The sequence below is a fragment of the Caloenas nicobarica genome, chromosome 1 (genome assembly GCF_036013445.1).
Source record: "Caloenas nicobarica isolate bCalNic1 chromosome 1, bCalNic1.hap1, whole genome shotgun sequence".
NCBI classification, from domain to species: Eukaryota; Metazoa; Chordata; class Aves; order Columbiformes; family Columbidae; genus Caloenas; species Caloenas nicobarica.
Genome location: NC_088245.1, coordinates 194965332 through 194982998, shown reverse-complemented (window position 1 = coordinate 194982998; position 17667 = coordinate 194965332). Strand labels below are relative to the sequence as shown.

The 17667-nt window shown below is 36.2% G+C and overlaps 1 protein-coding gene across 2 annotated transcripts in view; it reads right to left on the bottom strand.

Moving 5' to 3' along the window:
- SACS (sacsin molecular chaperone) overlaps window positions 1–17667 on the bottom strand; it is a 69398-nt gene that overhangs the window by 16238 nt on the left and 35493 nt on the right. The window contains exons 5-10 of one of the 2 annotated variants that reach the window (XM_065630636.1): window positions 13793–13878; window positions 10095–10206; window positions 8656–8802; window positions 6037–7519; window positions 3537–3628; window positions 850–876 (exon numbers count right to left, since the gene is read on the bottom strand). In XM_065630636.1, the coding sequence (XP_065486708.1) occupies window positions 850–876; window positions 3537–3628; window positions 6037–7519; window positions 8656–8802; window positions 10095–10206; window positions 13793–13878 (1947 nt within the window). The remainder of the gene's footprint in view (window positions 1–849; window positions 877–3536; window positions 3629–6036; window positions 7520–8655; window positions 8803–10094; window positions 10207–13792; window positions 13879–17667) is intronic. The other variant, XM_065630646.1, reaches the window with a different exon arrangement.

Here is a 17667-nt window from a genome sequence, read left to right as displayed (position 1 = left end):
TTATCAAAATCTTCATTGAAAGAACGAATGTTAACTGTCACGTCTTAATTATCATGATTAGGTTATGGTTGGACTCCATGATCTTAAGGGTATCTTCCAACCAAAATGATTCTATGATTAAGACAGCTTATACTTAAAAACTACAAGATGTCTGGGGGTATGAAAACAGCATAGAATATAAAAATACCACTACCTCCCAACATCAAAAACAATGACACAAATGGAAGCAAGACATCTATTTGAATTTCAGATCTTTCTTCCATCTAGACAGCAACAGTCCAATTAAAGATATTATCTACTGTCCCTGCTCTGCTAGAAATTGGTAGTAAGGCAACCTTCAGAAAAAAAAAAAAATTGTTTCAGTTCATGCCTACAGATCTATGCATTGTTAGTTCTACTGAACAGAAAACACAGGTAAACACAGCAACCTTGTGGAAGTGAGAAATACTTGCAGCAGCGGGCCAGCAAGAGCAGAATCTACTAATAAGCTAAGCTTAAATCCCACTACAGAACTTTAGAAATACTGTTTTAAAAATCTATACGTGTGATCTGAAAATACTGGAAATTTTCCTATGGCATGGGAATTTATTAAAAATATATTTTAAAACAATGAAAATAATGATCATTTCTGTGTAACATAAGTACAAGGCTTTTTTCATCAATATGCATTTTCCCCTCAACTGTGTTTAGAACTCTTTTCATAATTATCTTTGGTGGCTATCTTTTGGCAGATCTATTTGGCAAGTTTTGTTTACAAGAAAGCTGGGGTAAAGAGAATAGCTAATCACCAAATTCACACAAATATCAAGCTTCAATCCAAACCAGTACATCTTCAGTTAATAACCATACCTGAAAATCCCCAGAGAAGCTGTTGGGCTAGAATATAATCAAATCTATTTTTAGTAATAGTCTTGTGAGTTACACATTAATACACTAAATAGAAAACCAGTTATTAACTAGAAAAATACAGTAGGCATTTTAGGAGAGAAAAAAATGAGATCTGGTTGTCTTTGTACAACACAATAGAAAAAAATTGCATCCCATCTTCTCAAAGAAATAATACAAGAAATTGTGTATTTCTGCAACTGTATCAGGAATCTCTCTGATAAAATTTCTACAGCTATATAAGAAAAGTTCTTGACAGGCAAGGTTTCGAAACCTCCAAAAACCCCCCTAATACTTATTATTCATACTAACATACAACTCTGATGGTACTGCAGTTCTACTTTATGATTATACAAAACCTCAGAATGGAGAATAATTTAGGAGAGGGTAGAATGAAAAGTAGGCCACTACAATCTTGCAATGGGTTATCTAAAAGTCCTTAGGCATTTCTAGAAGATATAGAAGAATTATACTTGTCATATTCATTTACTAAAAAAATGTTCTTCGAATCAATGAGCAGCAAGAACAAGTACCTATAAAAACGTTCAAAGAAACTGCCAGAGGAAGAACAAAGTCAGAAGCAAGACCTTAAATCTGACCAAAAATCTTCCCAGGAACTAAAAAGACTAGATAGACTTTTTGTTGCAAGCCAGAGACCAAGCCCAGAAATGAAAGAATGTCCTAGAAGAACTCAGCAAGGGATTGCTTTATAAATATACAGGGTTTTTTCATTTCAGTCACCTCTCTTTTTCTGTTTAAGATGTATTCAAGTATACAGTCTATGAAACCTGTATTTTGTTTTGGTTGGTTTGCTCTGTTTTTTTTTTTTAATTTAAGCATGGTTTTGGACTGCTTTGTGATGTTCACTTGGAGAAAATTCTCTGGACAATACATCTTAAAGTATCATCACAAGGAAATGACATTTTTCAAAGCTAGCATTCCTGGCTTACAAACAATTTTTCATCCATTTAATCTCACTATGGATATCTTGATCCCTATATATTTCTGTTCTTTTAAAGTCTCAGCAACTACTACTAGAGTGAGCAGTAGTTCTTTATCGTTCTATACTAGATTAAGAATATTCACTGTTTGGATACACAATTTAAAGTAGTCGCTACTTTCAGTAGTTTCTTATCTGTATTAAAGCAAAACAAAATAAATTAAAAACTGTACTGGGGGAAATTAACCATAAAAAAGTAAACCAAAAAGTAAACCAAGCATATTCTACTGCACCAATAAACACAACGCCCATCACATAATATGGCAATACGGCTTTGACAATTCTGCTTTCTAGAACAAAGTTTTTCTCTATAACAGTTTCAGACTTGCTGATCTTCATATTCAATGAAAGTTCCAGCACTGATTGTGTATCTTCTATACAATGAATATTATTTAAATATTTACACTGTTTACACTGTGCAATAAGTCACTCCCAATTCTTACAATCTTTTCACAGATCTTTTACCATACTTTAAAAATTTATCACTGAATAGCCTCAGAATTACCCTATTTTTCTATTATTTTTGATAATGACATCATGATCAAACAATGGAGAAAGGAGGGGGTTTCCAACTTAACAGAAAGAATAATAAACAGAACATATAAAGGATTGAAGGGGAAAAAGGGGTCACAACATAGACTGAAGAAATAGAGACTGTAACTGAATGAAGACCATGATAAACGGTATCATTAAAACCAAATCAACACAATGATTTAGAGTATTCTATGTCTGGTTCTGACGTCTTCAGTTTAAAAGGAATTCTGATACATTGAGCAATTTAAAAACAAGAGACAAGGATCTTTTTCTCAAAAGTACATTTTCTAGACATTGAAGAGTAAAATTGCTCACCATATGCTATTTTAAAATAAGCTGAAGAGTGACTTGTTTGCAAATTGTATTTACATTAAAAGACTTCTGAGACTTCAGACTTCAAATTCACCAATCGAATGCATAATGAAATGCAACACTGGAAAACTGAATACAAACTCCGAGTAGAAAAAAGGCAAAAAAAAATTGTGAAGGCAGTTAAACACAGAAGCATCTTATCTACAGATGCAGCAAACTTCACCAATCATTTTGATCATGATTGGAAGTACTCCAGTAGGCCCACATTGACACAACCATAAGCTATGAATTAAGACTCTGGGAACACTGGATGAAATTATATGGTCTACAGCATGCTTGAGGCTAGATGCTTAAGCTAGTTTGATCTGGTTTTTAAAAAGTGCACTGATTTGATCACTAGTGATAGTGAGATAAAAGATGATTCATAATACTAAAACTATGACATAACTATTGCATATGCAGATGCTATGAAGGCAAAATAGAATTCAGACTGTCTTAAGTGGAAGAATACTATTTGCACAAAATTACTGAACCTTGAATACGTTTACTAAGTGAATATCTATTATTTTATTGTACATTTTCATTCTTCTTCCCTTGCCTTTTCATTTTTGCTCATTTATAATTTTCATTTGTGTCATTTCCAATTCAAACACCATTTATCGTATGTTAAATATTTTTTTAGATTATCAACTTATTTATGTGAACGCCATTTCAAAAAAACATTACTTTGAACTTGGGTTTAGAACTAGTCTGTTCAACCATTAGCGATCTGTTTCACCGTATGAGAATACAGAAGACATATTACCTCGGCTTTTGGCAGCTTCTTTCAAAGCAGCTAGAACCTCAGGCTTCAGGTCATCAGAAAGTAACCTTCCTTCCAGGCCAGGAAAGAGTGATCTAAGCACATCGTAAAAAAAGAAAACAAAAAACCCCAGAACATGCTTTAGCAAAGCATCTAATTTATTTATGTTGCTGCACAGAAATTACCAGCACAGTAATCATCATGGTAAGACAGTCGCATGCAAAGCAATTGCTTACATATGCAGAATTGGGCTTTCAGTGGGCATTTTCTTATAAATGAGAAAATCATACATTTAAAAGCAGAGAGTAGTAAGAAACTAGTTTTTCCAAATTCTCTTCTTTTCAAAGCAGCTCTAAGCAAGTTTTCTTTTGATAGAAAAATTTGGATTAGAAAATTATTTTCATCTATTTGTATTCTAACCAAAAAAAGAGGTAAAATAGTGCCTACTATTCTATGTCTCAAAGATTCTATTTAAAAGCATACAAAAAATACAACATGTAGCTCCAGGACTTCATGCAGATCTATGTATTCCAAAAGATCTGCAGATAGTTAAGATTATCGTAGCCAAGAGTCAGTCTCATCCTGCCCATTCCTCCTCTTCCTTTCTGTTAGCACTTTAAACAGCTTTTTAGGGCTTTGGTCTTCCTAAAATCAAAAATAACTATCCAGTTTAATTCTGAGAGCAGGCATGTCAGTTATACATAAATCAACATGGAATCTTTCCTATTCTCCCTCAAGTGCTAACAGAAATAAATTTGTAAGAGCTTATTTCAGCTTTTTAAGCAGACTCCAAGTTTGAACACACAAAGAGCCGAACTCTTAAGTTGAAAGTGTTTTAAAACATCTAGCATAAGTCATTTACCATATTTTTAAAATTAGAATTAAAAATACCTACTGTAGGGAAGAATAGAGGAAAATAAAGCATTACTATTTCAAATTTCTGTATTATCATAGCTATCAAGTAGATTTATGCCTTGTATAACATGCTTTTGTGTCAGTTTTACAAGACTAACCAAATTAAGTCCATTAGTGGTATAATTAAATTCCCAAAAAAGTGTCTTACAACTAGTCTGAAGCAGGGCTGTGATCTGTTAGTCCTCATGGGAATGTTTTCAATATTAGTGTACTGGCTTAACAAAGTGAAAAAATAGCAAAAGATGAATCATCTCACAACAGACACCAGAGAAATTTTTATTATTATTTTTTAAAGACGACACTAGAATCACAGGCTCTGAGTAGTGTCAATCCCCTAATAAATTAACTGCATTGTCTAGAACAAGAAAGATGGTGGTTTTAGAATATAATAGAAAAAGAATAGAAGCAGAGCTGGAAAAAAAAAATAAAATAAAAAAGGAAACTCCTCTCAAGCAACATGGGAGACCAGTTAACTGCATCCAACTGCTTTTTGTGAAGATATGGTGTCTATACATAAATTCAAACCACAATTTACACAAGGACCTTACATGGAGCACTTCTTACCTTAATAATATCTATATTGGCACCAACCCACCCCTACTTCCCTTATAACCAGTCCACAGGGCAGTAAAAGCAGCAAAGCACATGCCAAGTGTCACATTCTCTCAAGCTGAGCATCTGAAAATTAGTGGAACTTTGAGGGAAAGGAGAAGGAGGGGTGGTTGTGACCATACATACAGGTAACACTTCATCACTAAGAACAGCTACAGGGAGGACATCTGGTGTGTCTGAGTGACTTCAGGAAGTACCTCTTCAGAGACTGCTTGGAGGAGGGTCCAGATTTAAGAGATCTTCTACACATGCATAACCCAGCTCAGACATAAAAAGCAGTAGTCATGCTTTCTCCCCAGTGACCCCAAGGTCATTTATTCCAGCTACCCTGCTCTTTCCTATTCCCTGCCCAGTGTCCGTGGAAGCTTTTTTGGCAAATGAAATGCAAACCTAATTGGAATATTGATGCAGCTGTGAAATAAGCAAGGAAAATAAATGGTTGGAGAGAGACTGGAAAGAACAAAGGGAGAGCAGATGCAGAAGACAAGCCAACTTCTTTCCATGGTAGTACCTACTTACTTCCTAAAACCAGCAAGTGTTTAGTATTAATACTAAAGCCTTCACTGAAACTGTGTTATATTAAAAGAAAAAAAGCCCCAGTAATCTCAAGCTTTAAGTTTAATAAAAGCACTTATTATCTAATTTAATGCACTTCCTAGTATGCAAGTTTCTAACCTTCTCCTATTTATAATTCTCAGAAGAAAGCCAATTTGAAATACATCTTGAGGTATTCCCCTAAAGCCTGGATCCCATGATTCCTTACAAAGTTATAATGGCAAGTAGCTGTCAAACTTTTCAAATGAGACATAGGCACACAAACATTTACATACACACAGAAAACTGAGCTTTATCTGTGCATTATTTCATTATATTACAGGCTGCTGCACATCATCTTGTTTGCCAATAAGCAAATAACAATCTGAAGTTCTGTTTTAGCATTTAAACAAAAAAGCAGTGTTTAAAATATTAAGTATACCTGGGATATTCTTCTGAGGTTATGTAAACTACATCCTGTTCTGATACAGATGAGGAAAAAGGAATAAAATTTCCATTCTGTAATGGCAAAAGCTCCAATCCAATCAGTTCACTGTAGACTCCATCAGAAAGCACGAATTCTAAAAGATGAAGCTTTTCTTCAGCAGGTCCGCTGTGTCCAGATTTCCTTAGTACTTGCCGTACCACAGCAGGAGTCACTTTTTTCACAGCTTTAGCAGTAGAAATAGTAAGATGCACTGCACTAGCAATATTTGCTGGTACCTTGGCAATCTGCTTCCCTGAATTCTGGAGGTAGTTGAGAACAGACTGCGTGTACTCCAAACTCTCATCCATTTCAGAAAAGTGCACCTGTTCCACCTTTATCCACTGATTACTCATTGAGTAAATAACGGTGTGCTGGAGCAGCTCTTTAAAGAGAGGTACTACAATTGGTTTCCAAGGTACCCTGATTTTGTTCTCATCAGGCCATAACCTATAAATTCTTTCAGCTGACAAAGGAAAATCTGAATTCTTTTCAGTCTCCATTCGTTTGATCGCTTCCGAAATAAGTGTGGTATATGCCTTTGGCACTATATTCACCACGAGAAGATCATTCCACAAAGCTGCTGGATCTCTCCATTGATCCAACTCTCGCCATTTGATACTCCTCCTGTTGTCTGTGAGACCAAAGAAACCACTAACATGAACTGGGAGTCCAGTTTTGCTTTCTTCACCTGGAGGCAAAGGTAGAAAACAAAATGCTCGTCCTGAAAAATCTGCTACAGCTCCTTTTTCTTCCCCATTAGCTGACAAAGACATGGCTATTCCAATAGTAGGAACAAATTTCAAGTCATCAGCTAAACAATCCAGTTCAGTACACATTCCTCGACCACCTACACAATTACATACTAACCAAGATGTTTTCTGTGCATCCTTAACACTCTCATCTTCTACAACTATATTTACATGGTACGTCACACATGTTATGCTATTGCTTGGAACTCCCTTACAATACTGATTGATTGCAGTTCCTAAGATTTTGATAGAATTGGGTCTTTCATGTTTCAAGGCCTTGTTCTCACTAGCAGTTACTCTGAAAATCAGCCTCTCAGTTCCATCAGCTTCCCTAACATGCAACGAAACATCCTGAACACTCTTCAAGAAGAGCAACACTGTGTCTGCATCTGCTCTGAAGGATTCAAACAGCTCCAAAACCTTCTGTTTGTCGTAAACATTGCTGCTCAGTTGGGAAGGCTGCAGACGAAGTGGGAAACGAAAAAAGGTACCAGGAAAGTTTCCATTCTTAAAGGTTTCCTTAGTGCTGCCAAATACACCAACGAACGGTGCAAACTGGTCTGTAAGTTCATTGATTTCCTTGCTGTCTTCTTTTAGATTCCAACACTGGCCTGATTCATGAGGTCCAAAAAGGGTTTGATGGGGATCAAGCATTCCAATCTGGTCACCACTGAAAATACTAGGGACATCTGTATACATAAAACCCAATAACCATTAATAATCCTATGACAACATACTTTTCAAATACAGTCTTACAGAACCAATTTTAAAAGGGCAAGAAAAACAAATGTGACACAATTGTGATGAACCTAGTATAATTCTGATAACACATAGTTCAGTGCTTACTGACAGGAAGAAACAAGCACATCGCTATTCTGAAATTAAATATATAAATAGTCATTCGGTTACTTGAATTTTAGCAAACAGTGAGCAACAAGAAGTATATTTTTTTCAACTCTATGCTTTTTATATTTACAATATTTTCAGGAAAAATACACAATTTAATTTACTGAAGATGTATTCTATTACATTCATACTTCACAGACCTTGAAGGCTTGCAAACAGTAATCGTGTACATTTAAGAGTATAAATTCCAAGAATTATCAAATCACTGAACATATTAATGAAGCTTTAATTTATGCTCTACTATGTAAAATATTGTGAAAAAAATACATCCTGTGTCTTAAACTCGCTTCACAAGTTAAAAATGTTATTTCGGCAAAAATTTGCCTCTTATCCTGTACTATTATTATTACTACATAGACTCCAAGCAGTTTACGCTATATGGTTCTTCTGTACAGCAGTAAAGCATTTTGCCAGAATAATAGGTTTCAAGACTGAATACTACCAGCTTGTGAAGGAGTATGGACTATCTAAAATGTAAATGTACATACAGCTCTATTATGGAATATCCTTTCTAGCATGAAATACAATACCTGCTAATTATACAAAGAGCCTGCATAAAACCTCAGCATAGTCTAAACTTTCACATCTACTTGCATATCTACCCTGTATTATGGGCCTCTATAAAATGAACAACAGTGCATAACTGAAACAACAGTGTAAAGGAATGTTCATTACAGTATAAGGAACTAAGTACATAAGGATGTTACCAGAAGAAACGAATCTCCTCCAAAAACCTTCAAAATCCAAAGAACACCTTCCAGAGTTTTAGAAAAATAAGAACATTTCTTAATGAAACTTAGCCAGAGATCTAGTTTAAAAATGCACTATAGAGAAAATATTAAGTGTTTGATTAATATCTAAAATAATTAACCAATTTAAAGCTTCAACATTTTCATTTTAAAATATCTACTGAGAGTACCTGTGATATGATAAACTGAATTAAAGCCAATTCCAAATCTTCCAACTTTCAGGGGATCATCTTTCTTCCTGCTTCTTGCTATTTCCTGTATACCATGCCAGTCCTCAGGGGTGAAAACTGCATCATTGTATGCATAAAATGCTGGCCCTATAATAAATAGGCAAGCATTAAAAAGATGACAGAAGAAAACTATTTATAGTTAAAAATTTCTAGGAAATGAACTTACAGAACTGAGAAATTATGTCTCTAAACTATGCACGTGCAAATTTAATGGGGAAGCTATGGCCCAAGCTGACATCAGATTATGCTTAGTGATGAATGGGAGGTATAGGGTAGCAGCAAAAACAGAAGCAAGAAGATGGATTTACCTCCGTATATGGTACTTAAGAGGTTTATATTCTGATGTGGTATCTAGTTCTGGTGTCCACATTTTAAAAGAATTATTCTGAAAAACTGAACAGAAAGCAGAAAACAACAGAACTTCTGAAAGAATACGTGTCCTGTGGCACAAGGCTTAAACTCAATCTGTTCAGTCTATCAAAAGGATGTTGAAAGATGTACTAATCACGGTCTATTAATACCTCCACTGGAGGGGAATACATGGCAAGATACGACAATAACCTGTGTCTAGAAAGTAAGACAGACAGATTCAAATTAGAAGACATAATGAGGCTGATTAACAACTGAAAAAAAAAAAAAGACAGAAAAAAAGAACTATTGTGTCATTCATCATTGAAATCTTCATATGACAATTGAATGCCTTTTGGGATGACTATGCAAATTCACTTGTTTGATAAATACATAATGGACACCTATCACACAAAGCCGTATTAGATGATGTAAAAACCTTTGCATGGAGAAAAGTTTGGTATAAGGGTGAGAGAATAAAAACATGGGGAAGCGAACAGAACTGCCCGGAAAGTGCTGAAATGTAGAGAGGTAGGGTCATCTTTACATTAAGAACTGCAGATAGCTCTCAAAAGGTAGAGGTTAATATGTAAAAAATCTGAAAATGGTTGTCTAATGCCCCAAGAATTCTTTTATCCTAGGTCTTACTTATTAAATCTTGTTTACTTGCTCTACTAAAAATCCTTTCTTGTATTTTGGGATACAGGGTGAACTAAGGAAAATAAATCACAGGGCACACAGTCACCCTGGGAGAACTGACTTAGTCTTCATGTTCTGTTTTATTCTTTCTCAACCAACATTAACTGGAAGTAGCTGGAAAGCTGCTACTGACAACCTGCAAGAAGACAGCGTAACGCCTTAAATACCAAACAGTGGCTTTGGAAAGGATTATCAACATTAGAACACAGACAAAATACGGACCTAGTAAGGTGGAAGCAGCAACGGAGTAATCTCCATATGGAAAGGAGAAAAACCACAGAACTACATGATATTGAAGAATAATGGCTAAAATTAATACAGATTTTATTTACCCTGATATTGTGCCATGTCCTTTGACCATAGAGTTTCTGTTCCATACTGAGTTTCATCATATAAAAACCTAACCTCTGTGGCACCAGCATCTTCTGCATTCTGTATCAGTTCCTGAGACAGGAAAAAAAAAAAAAAAAGTATAATGCAGTAATGTTGTACAGATTCTAGCAATGGATTTCCAACTTAAATAGTAGGAAATAATAAAGCAATTGTCTCAGGTGTAATTGTTTTCCTACTTTTCAAACAAAATAATTTTATCTGGTTTACCTCAATGAAAACAGAAATAATTATAAAAGGAATATTCAGATAAATACTATAAAAGTGATTCTGTGAATTTGGAGCTCAAATACCATACACAACCAGTAGTCATAGCTTAGAAATAAGCTACTAAACTGTTACTACTTTAACTATATTATCCTAAATCCAAGTTGTACAAGTTTAAAAACAGTGCAAAATGGCAGAAGGAAAAAAAAAAAAAATCAAAGTTTAATGTTAAGCCCGCAAAACAGCCCTAAGACAACTGAGGCAACAAGTCATAAAAAGGCAATACACAGCACTCTGCTTTACATCAACTGAATTCCATTTAAGTTAACATTTCAAAGTATGAAGGAGTTGTTCAAGAGCCACAGTGCCCACTCCCAACTCCCTTTTAGCAAAGGTCTGCAGAACAGTTCTGACCAGTAACTCTGTAAATCATGAACCAAGAGAGATCACCAGTTGAGTGAAGCCCATAGACTTGGAAGAGGCTTACGTTAAACAGAATTAGTAGTGGTAAGAGCTATGGAAAACTCTAGTAACTAAAATGTCAATAAACTAGTTCTGTAAATACTACCATTAATAAAATATGCCTATCCGGTCTCATTTATATAAACAGCATTACACACTGCAGACATGTAAGCATGATCATAAATACCTTCACAAAATGCTCTGTTTACACTGAATCAAAGTGTACCAGGGCTCCAAAGATACACACCTATGCATACATATATACACACTTACACACCTGTGTGTGCTTGTGTGGGTAGATTTGACACAAGGAAGTATCTCAACTGAACTGAAAAGCTATGTAGGTACATCACAACACATCCAATGTATTCATACAACATAAATTTCATTCAATTATGCACAAAAATAAAAGACTTGTTAGCAAGATGAACCTTTACTTTAAAAATGCATCAAATAGTAGCAGATATTTCAGACTAGGCTGCATTCTAATCTACTGTTGACAGTAAAATAAGCTCATTGTTATCTAATACCTGGTTTCAAAACTATAACCCCTCGATTTTTCACTTCATAACAGTATGTTCAGTCTGTAAGGCACATTGCACAACTAACCAAAATATATTTATATTGTTACTTCTACATAATTTTGAAGCAAGATGAGATAGCAAGAAATATACCCACAGTTCAGCATACATAATAAATTTTAAAGGATCTCCATGAAGTATTTAATTACAAATAACATGCAACTCTTCTTCTAAAATAGAGTAATCACTCAAGAAAAGATAGCCAAAGCCTCTAGAAACATTAAATAATAAGTACAGAAACCCCCATGTAGTGAGAGACTAGCATTCATGCTGTGGCACACGGACCATCTGGTACATTCAGCTCTAACCGCATTGTATTTGAAGACTCCAAACAGTGAAATTCATTTTAACAGATCATCAAAATTCCTGATAGTAACCCCTCCCTAAAAGTCTCTTAACTCTAAATTGTAAACAATGAAAACAAGAACATTTTTACTTTTAGATGTACCTATCTGATTTCTAAGAATGTTATCTTATTTCTTCACATTGGAATGAAAAATTTGGTTTAAGTTGTTACGAAAGCCTGAACCCTCCACGATTCAAACGCATCTTAGAGATTCAACTAGTACTGGGAAACAGTAAAAATGTAAGCACCCATCCTATGAATGGACACTGCTCAGAACACGTCCAGGAAGCAGCTTGCCAAAACAATTGAAGATATGCTTATCTTAAGCATTCACACTAAAAATAATCAGCTTCTAGTTCCACAGTTGCAAATAAACTCTTCCAAGATATAGCAGGAACCCTCATCATCTGTCACCATTTGTATGGGTGTGTTTTACATATACGGATACATATACACATCTGTACCAAACCCCATTAGTTACAGCCTAGTGTTCCCATACATTAAGGAAATGAATCTCCTAACATCCATGTGGTGAAGCATTCTGGATGAGAAGTTTAATATCCAACTATGAACTAACCACCCCAGATGCTCTTAAAAAAAATCAAATTGGCACTTCCAGATGTTAGCATAGGAAGATATGATAAACAAGACAAATCATCTTCTACAGATACCTGCCTTTCCCCTTGCAGGACCTGACGAATTTAAGATGATCTGTATTGTTTCAGATCACAGAATCATAGAACAGTTTGTGTTGGAAGCAACCTTTAAAGATAATCTTGTCCAACTCCCCCCTCTCTTGGGCAGGGACATCTTTTGCTAGACCAGGTCACTCAAAGCCCCATCAAACCTGGCCCTGAACACTTCCAGTGATGGGGTATCCACAACTTCTCTGGGCAACCTGTTCCTGTGTCTCACTGCCCTCATTGTAAAAATATTTCTTTTCCTTATGTCCAATCTAAACCTACCCTCTTTCAGTTTAAAACCACTGCCCCTTGTCCTGTCACTACAGGCCTTGGTATAAAGTCTCTCTCTGTCTGTCTTATAGGCCACTTTGTATGCTGAAAGGCCACAATAAGGTCTCCCCAGAGCTTTCTCTTCTCCACGCTGAACAACCTACACTCTCTCAGCTTTTCTTCACAGGAGATGTGCTCCAGCCATGTGTAAAGGTGGGGTGAACAGCAGTCTACCAGTTCACCCTTCTGTTTACTGAAAAAATTTTTAGTGCTTAAATCAATGTCGTCACTTCCATTGTCAGGCTTGTACACATAACATTCAACTGTGGAGCATCACAACATAACATGCTCTACTGTTGCATAATTTGAAGTCTCCTGGACTCAACACCATAAAGAACACTAAGCTCAGTTCAGAAAATCCTGTGACATTCTTTTGTTATAAGAACCACTATCTAAACTAAAAATGTTTTTCAGGCCACATAAAACTGATGGGTTTGTTATTCTTATCACTCTAGAGCAAGTCTCTTAAAAGCTACTCAAAGATTCTCATTTTAAAAGTGTTCTTAGTCTAATGATGAAACTTTGTGATACTGTCAAAGTTCACTGGGGAAAATATATTTAGCTACCAATAATCTCTACAGCAAAATCTTGTATTAAAGCCTTCAGTTTATCCCAATCTTATCCTAAGATAACCTCTCCCAAAAAATTGTATGTACTATCATGTGCGTTTACCATAGCTTGTAGAAGAGATTAATAATAAAGTAACAAGCAAAATAAACATTTTAGATAGCTTGCTTACAGAAAGTACCTCGTGAAGCTTGACTTAATTATAACATCTGCATTTTATCTCTATTTTTTTATTAATTACAATGGCATCTGTGACAAGCAAACTCAGAGAAGGTAAACACACACAAAATAAAAAGCCACACAATTCACTTTGCCTTGTCCACAGAAATGAAAACATATCTCTCCTGCACTAATATGAATATCTAATGAGGTATGACAACGGCAAGGTTTGCTGGAAAGTGTTAAACTAATGGTATTACGTCATGCATATGAAAGGACTGCTAAAAATACCATTTGTTGTATACCTTAAGAATCTGTCCTCCTTCTGGGTATCTTCTTAAAATATCCTTAAGAAAATCGACAAGTGGTGGAGTTGTTTGTCCAAAACGACCTAAAAAACAGCCAAAAATTAATATCTGTATTATGCTACTATGCACTTAGTTCCAGGTTAAAAAAATACTCCCTGAACAATTACTGTGATATTGGAGAATTTTTTAAAAATTAACTCAAGGGCTGATATTGTAAAATTTTGCTATTTCCAAAATCATCTGTAAAAATACTACATTATAAACATTTTTATTAAAAATAAAATAGTAGTCTTGATGTTAATGTCAGCATACCGTTTCATATGTGGATGAAAAAAATTTGGAGCATAAGTCTTCGCATTTGTTATATCCCAGCTCCATCTACTAGATGTTAAATATAGCAACTTGTAAAGGACTACTACTTTTTAAGTAGCAGGACAGTATTCTAGGGCAGCAGTGGCTGTAATGTTTTTATAGCCAGTGACAATCCCCCCTGACAGCTACAGAGAGGCACCATATAGTTTGGCTCCACTGGACACCTCCTCTTCTGGCACATGGTGATGCTGGGCCTGGTGCTGGCTTTGGTGTTCCCTGGGCTCAGCACAGAAGGGAAGAGTCTCAGAAAGGTACTACCAAGCATTATGAAGTTCTGCTCTAAGAGAAAGAGTCTATCACAGAATGAAGGGATTCAATTCAAACTCCAGTCTGAGACTGAAGAGCAGCTCCCGAAATCCCAATCTCTAAAACGTGCTTCAAACAAATATTAATGATGCGATTCTCACAAGGAAAACTGACTCTACTGGTGCTGCATCACTTCCCTTTCAAGTTATTAATACCTCCCCTTCTGCATACATGTGTGTTTATGAAGTACACAGATTCAAACACACACGCATTATATATATTGTAGAATAAAACAAACAAAAACACCCTCCACAGAATCCTCAGCAATGTAGAAAAAAGGAGACAGATAAGAGAGATCTATTTTCTGAGAAAACACCAAACATCTTTTCTTTACAAAATTTTCTTAGCACTCTTTATTTAAAGTAGCTTAATAGCATCAATTAAAAAAAAAAAAAAAAAGACAACTCACAGCTGGAAGTGTGGAAAGTATTTTATAACTTTTCTTACTATTTTTACATTACACAGAAGTATATGTAAGTCAACATGCAAACTTCCAAAATAAGGTGAGCTGATGAATAGTAAGAAAGTTTGGGTGTTTCTTTTCTTTTCTCAGGAGACATTCTCTAAAAATCAAGAAACCAATCTTCTCTAAGTCCAAATTGGGCAGGCAGGAGGAAGTGTTTGAACAACACATTTCACTATGGAAACTACAACACATTTCGCTATGGGAACCACAAAACCAGACAACTAACTTTTAAGTGATAGCACTTAAGACAGACATTATTCTAACTCTTTACATCTAATAGCAGAGCTGTTCTATGTATGTCACAAAAATTACTCTATCATGAGATCATGACTTATTGCACCCTGTCAAAGGCTGAACTGATTTTTGTTAAGTGTTAGAGCTTCTCATATTTAACACAAAACTTCTTCCACACATCGGAAGGAGAAACTTTTTCCACAGTAAATACAGTCAGGCATTGGAACTGCAGCCCAGAAAGCCTGTGCAGTCTCCATTCTTGGAAGCTTTCCAAACTGGACCAGACCAACCCCTGAGCAGCCCGGTCTGACCTCAGAGCTGACCCTGCTTGGTGCTGAAGGTTGGAATAGAGACCTCCTGTTGTCCCTTCTAGCATGAATTATTCTGTGATTATATGAAAAGATCATGCATTATATGGTAGACACCAGTGGTGAAAGAACAGAGAGGTGACATGGGTGACCTTCAGAGTAATTCAGCAACCAATGTGCTTGGCTCTGCTGACCCTGCACTTCCTGCAGGTAGAAATTAAGGGCCTTCCTTGATTCATCTGCTGTAAGGAAAAATCTCAGAACTGACAGACTCCAGAACAAACACAAAAGGCTGGTGTTACCAAAGCCTTCAGATGTTTTATATTGACTTACATCAGAGCTGTGGGTCAGAAAAAGTTAAGTGTTTTACCTAAACATGGACTGCTTAGAGTGATATCTCTAAGAAAATCTCACAATCAAATACTCCACTCATAGGCACAAAAAACAGCAACATTTTTTCTTTCCCATTAAAGATTTCTCAGCGCTGCTACACTATCTTATCGGTATACTTGCATAGCAAAAAGCAGCTCACGAAAGAGAAAAACTTTGTTTAGTCCATCACAGCTTACAGCAAAAAATTATCAGAGCAAACAGTCAAGAATGAAAGAAAAATGTTTGATGCATAGAACCATGAGGTCCATTTCCATAGGTGTTTTCTAACCATTGCACATTACAGAGAATGTGAACATGAATTTCTGGCTAATATACAAACACTTTTTCACTCTCTGTCACTAGAAAACCACCAGGCAATGCACTCATGGCTTACATAGGCTAAGAAACACAACATTTTGTGATACCAAATAACATATCTGCATGAAAAGAAGGGGTTATTTCTGCATCCTACTATCTCATTAGCATTTATTTCATCCCCTTGTAATAAATTTATTGTTAAAAGAATATTAATACTAGCAATCAGGTAACACAATCATTACAGATTTTAATTAGAGCATTTCTGAAGATATTCAGGTATCATAATCTAATTCAGGATATCATACAGATATATCTGCAATTTTTGTAATGAAAATGTAACTAAACATACAGAATGAAAATAAAAACAAACAAAAAACCAGAAGAAATCAAAAGCTTTTTACTAATGCTATAGTTTTCTACATAGTGGTTACTGAAAAGATACCCTTTTGGTATCTGAATTGCTTACAAGTACTTAGCTTATTTTATATGAGACAAGGCAGCTATTAACACTACTGCAAGGCAAGTTTCATTAGTGGCAAAGGACACACAGAATCACAGAATCACAGAATGTTAGGGAGTGGAAGGGACCTCAAAAGATCATCTAGTCCAATCCCCCTGCCAGAGCAGGAACACCTAGGTGAGGTTACACAGGAAGACGTCCAGGTGGGTTTTGAATGTCTCCAGAGAAGGAGAATCCACAACCTCCCTGGGCAGCCTGTTCCAGTGTTCTGTCACCCTCACTGAGAAGAAGTTTCTTCTCATATTTAAATGGAACCTCTTGTGTTCCAGCTCGAACCCATTACCCCTTGTCTTACTGTTGGTTGTCACTGAGAAGAGCCTGGCTCCATCCTCGTGACACCCGCCCTTTATATATTTATAAACATTGATGAGGTCACCCCTCAGTCTCCTCTTCTCCAAACTAAAGAGACCCAGCTCCTCAGCCTTTCCTCATAAGGGAGATGCTCCACTCCCTTCATCATCTTTGTGGCCCTGCGCTGGACTCTCTCCAGCAGTTCCCTGTCCTTCTTGAACTGAGGGGCCCAGAACTGGACACAATATTCCAGATGAGGTCTCACCAGGGCAGAGTAGAGGGGAAGGAGAACCTCTCTTGACCTACTAACCACCCCCCTTCTAATACACCCCAGGATGTCATTGGCCTTCTTGGCCACAAGGGCACAGTGCTGGCTCATGGTCATCCTGCTGTCCACCAGGACCCCCAAGTCCCTTTCCCCTACACTGCTCTCTAATAGGTCATTCCCCAACCTATACTGGAACCTGGAGTTGTTCCTGCCCAGATGCAAGACTCTACATTTTCCCTTGTTATATTTCATTAAATTTTTCCCTGCCCAACTCTCCAGCCTGTCCAGATCTCGCTGGATGGCAGCATAGCCCTCTGGCGTGTCAGCCACTCCTCCCAGCTTGGTGTCATCAGCAAACTTGCTGATAGTACACTCAATTCCCTCATCCAAGTTGTTGATGAATATATTGAATAGTAT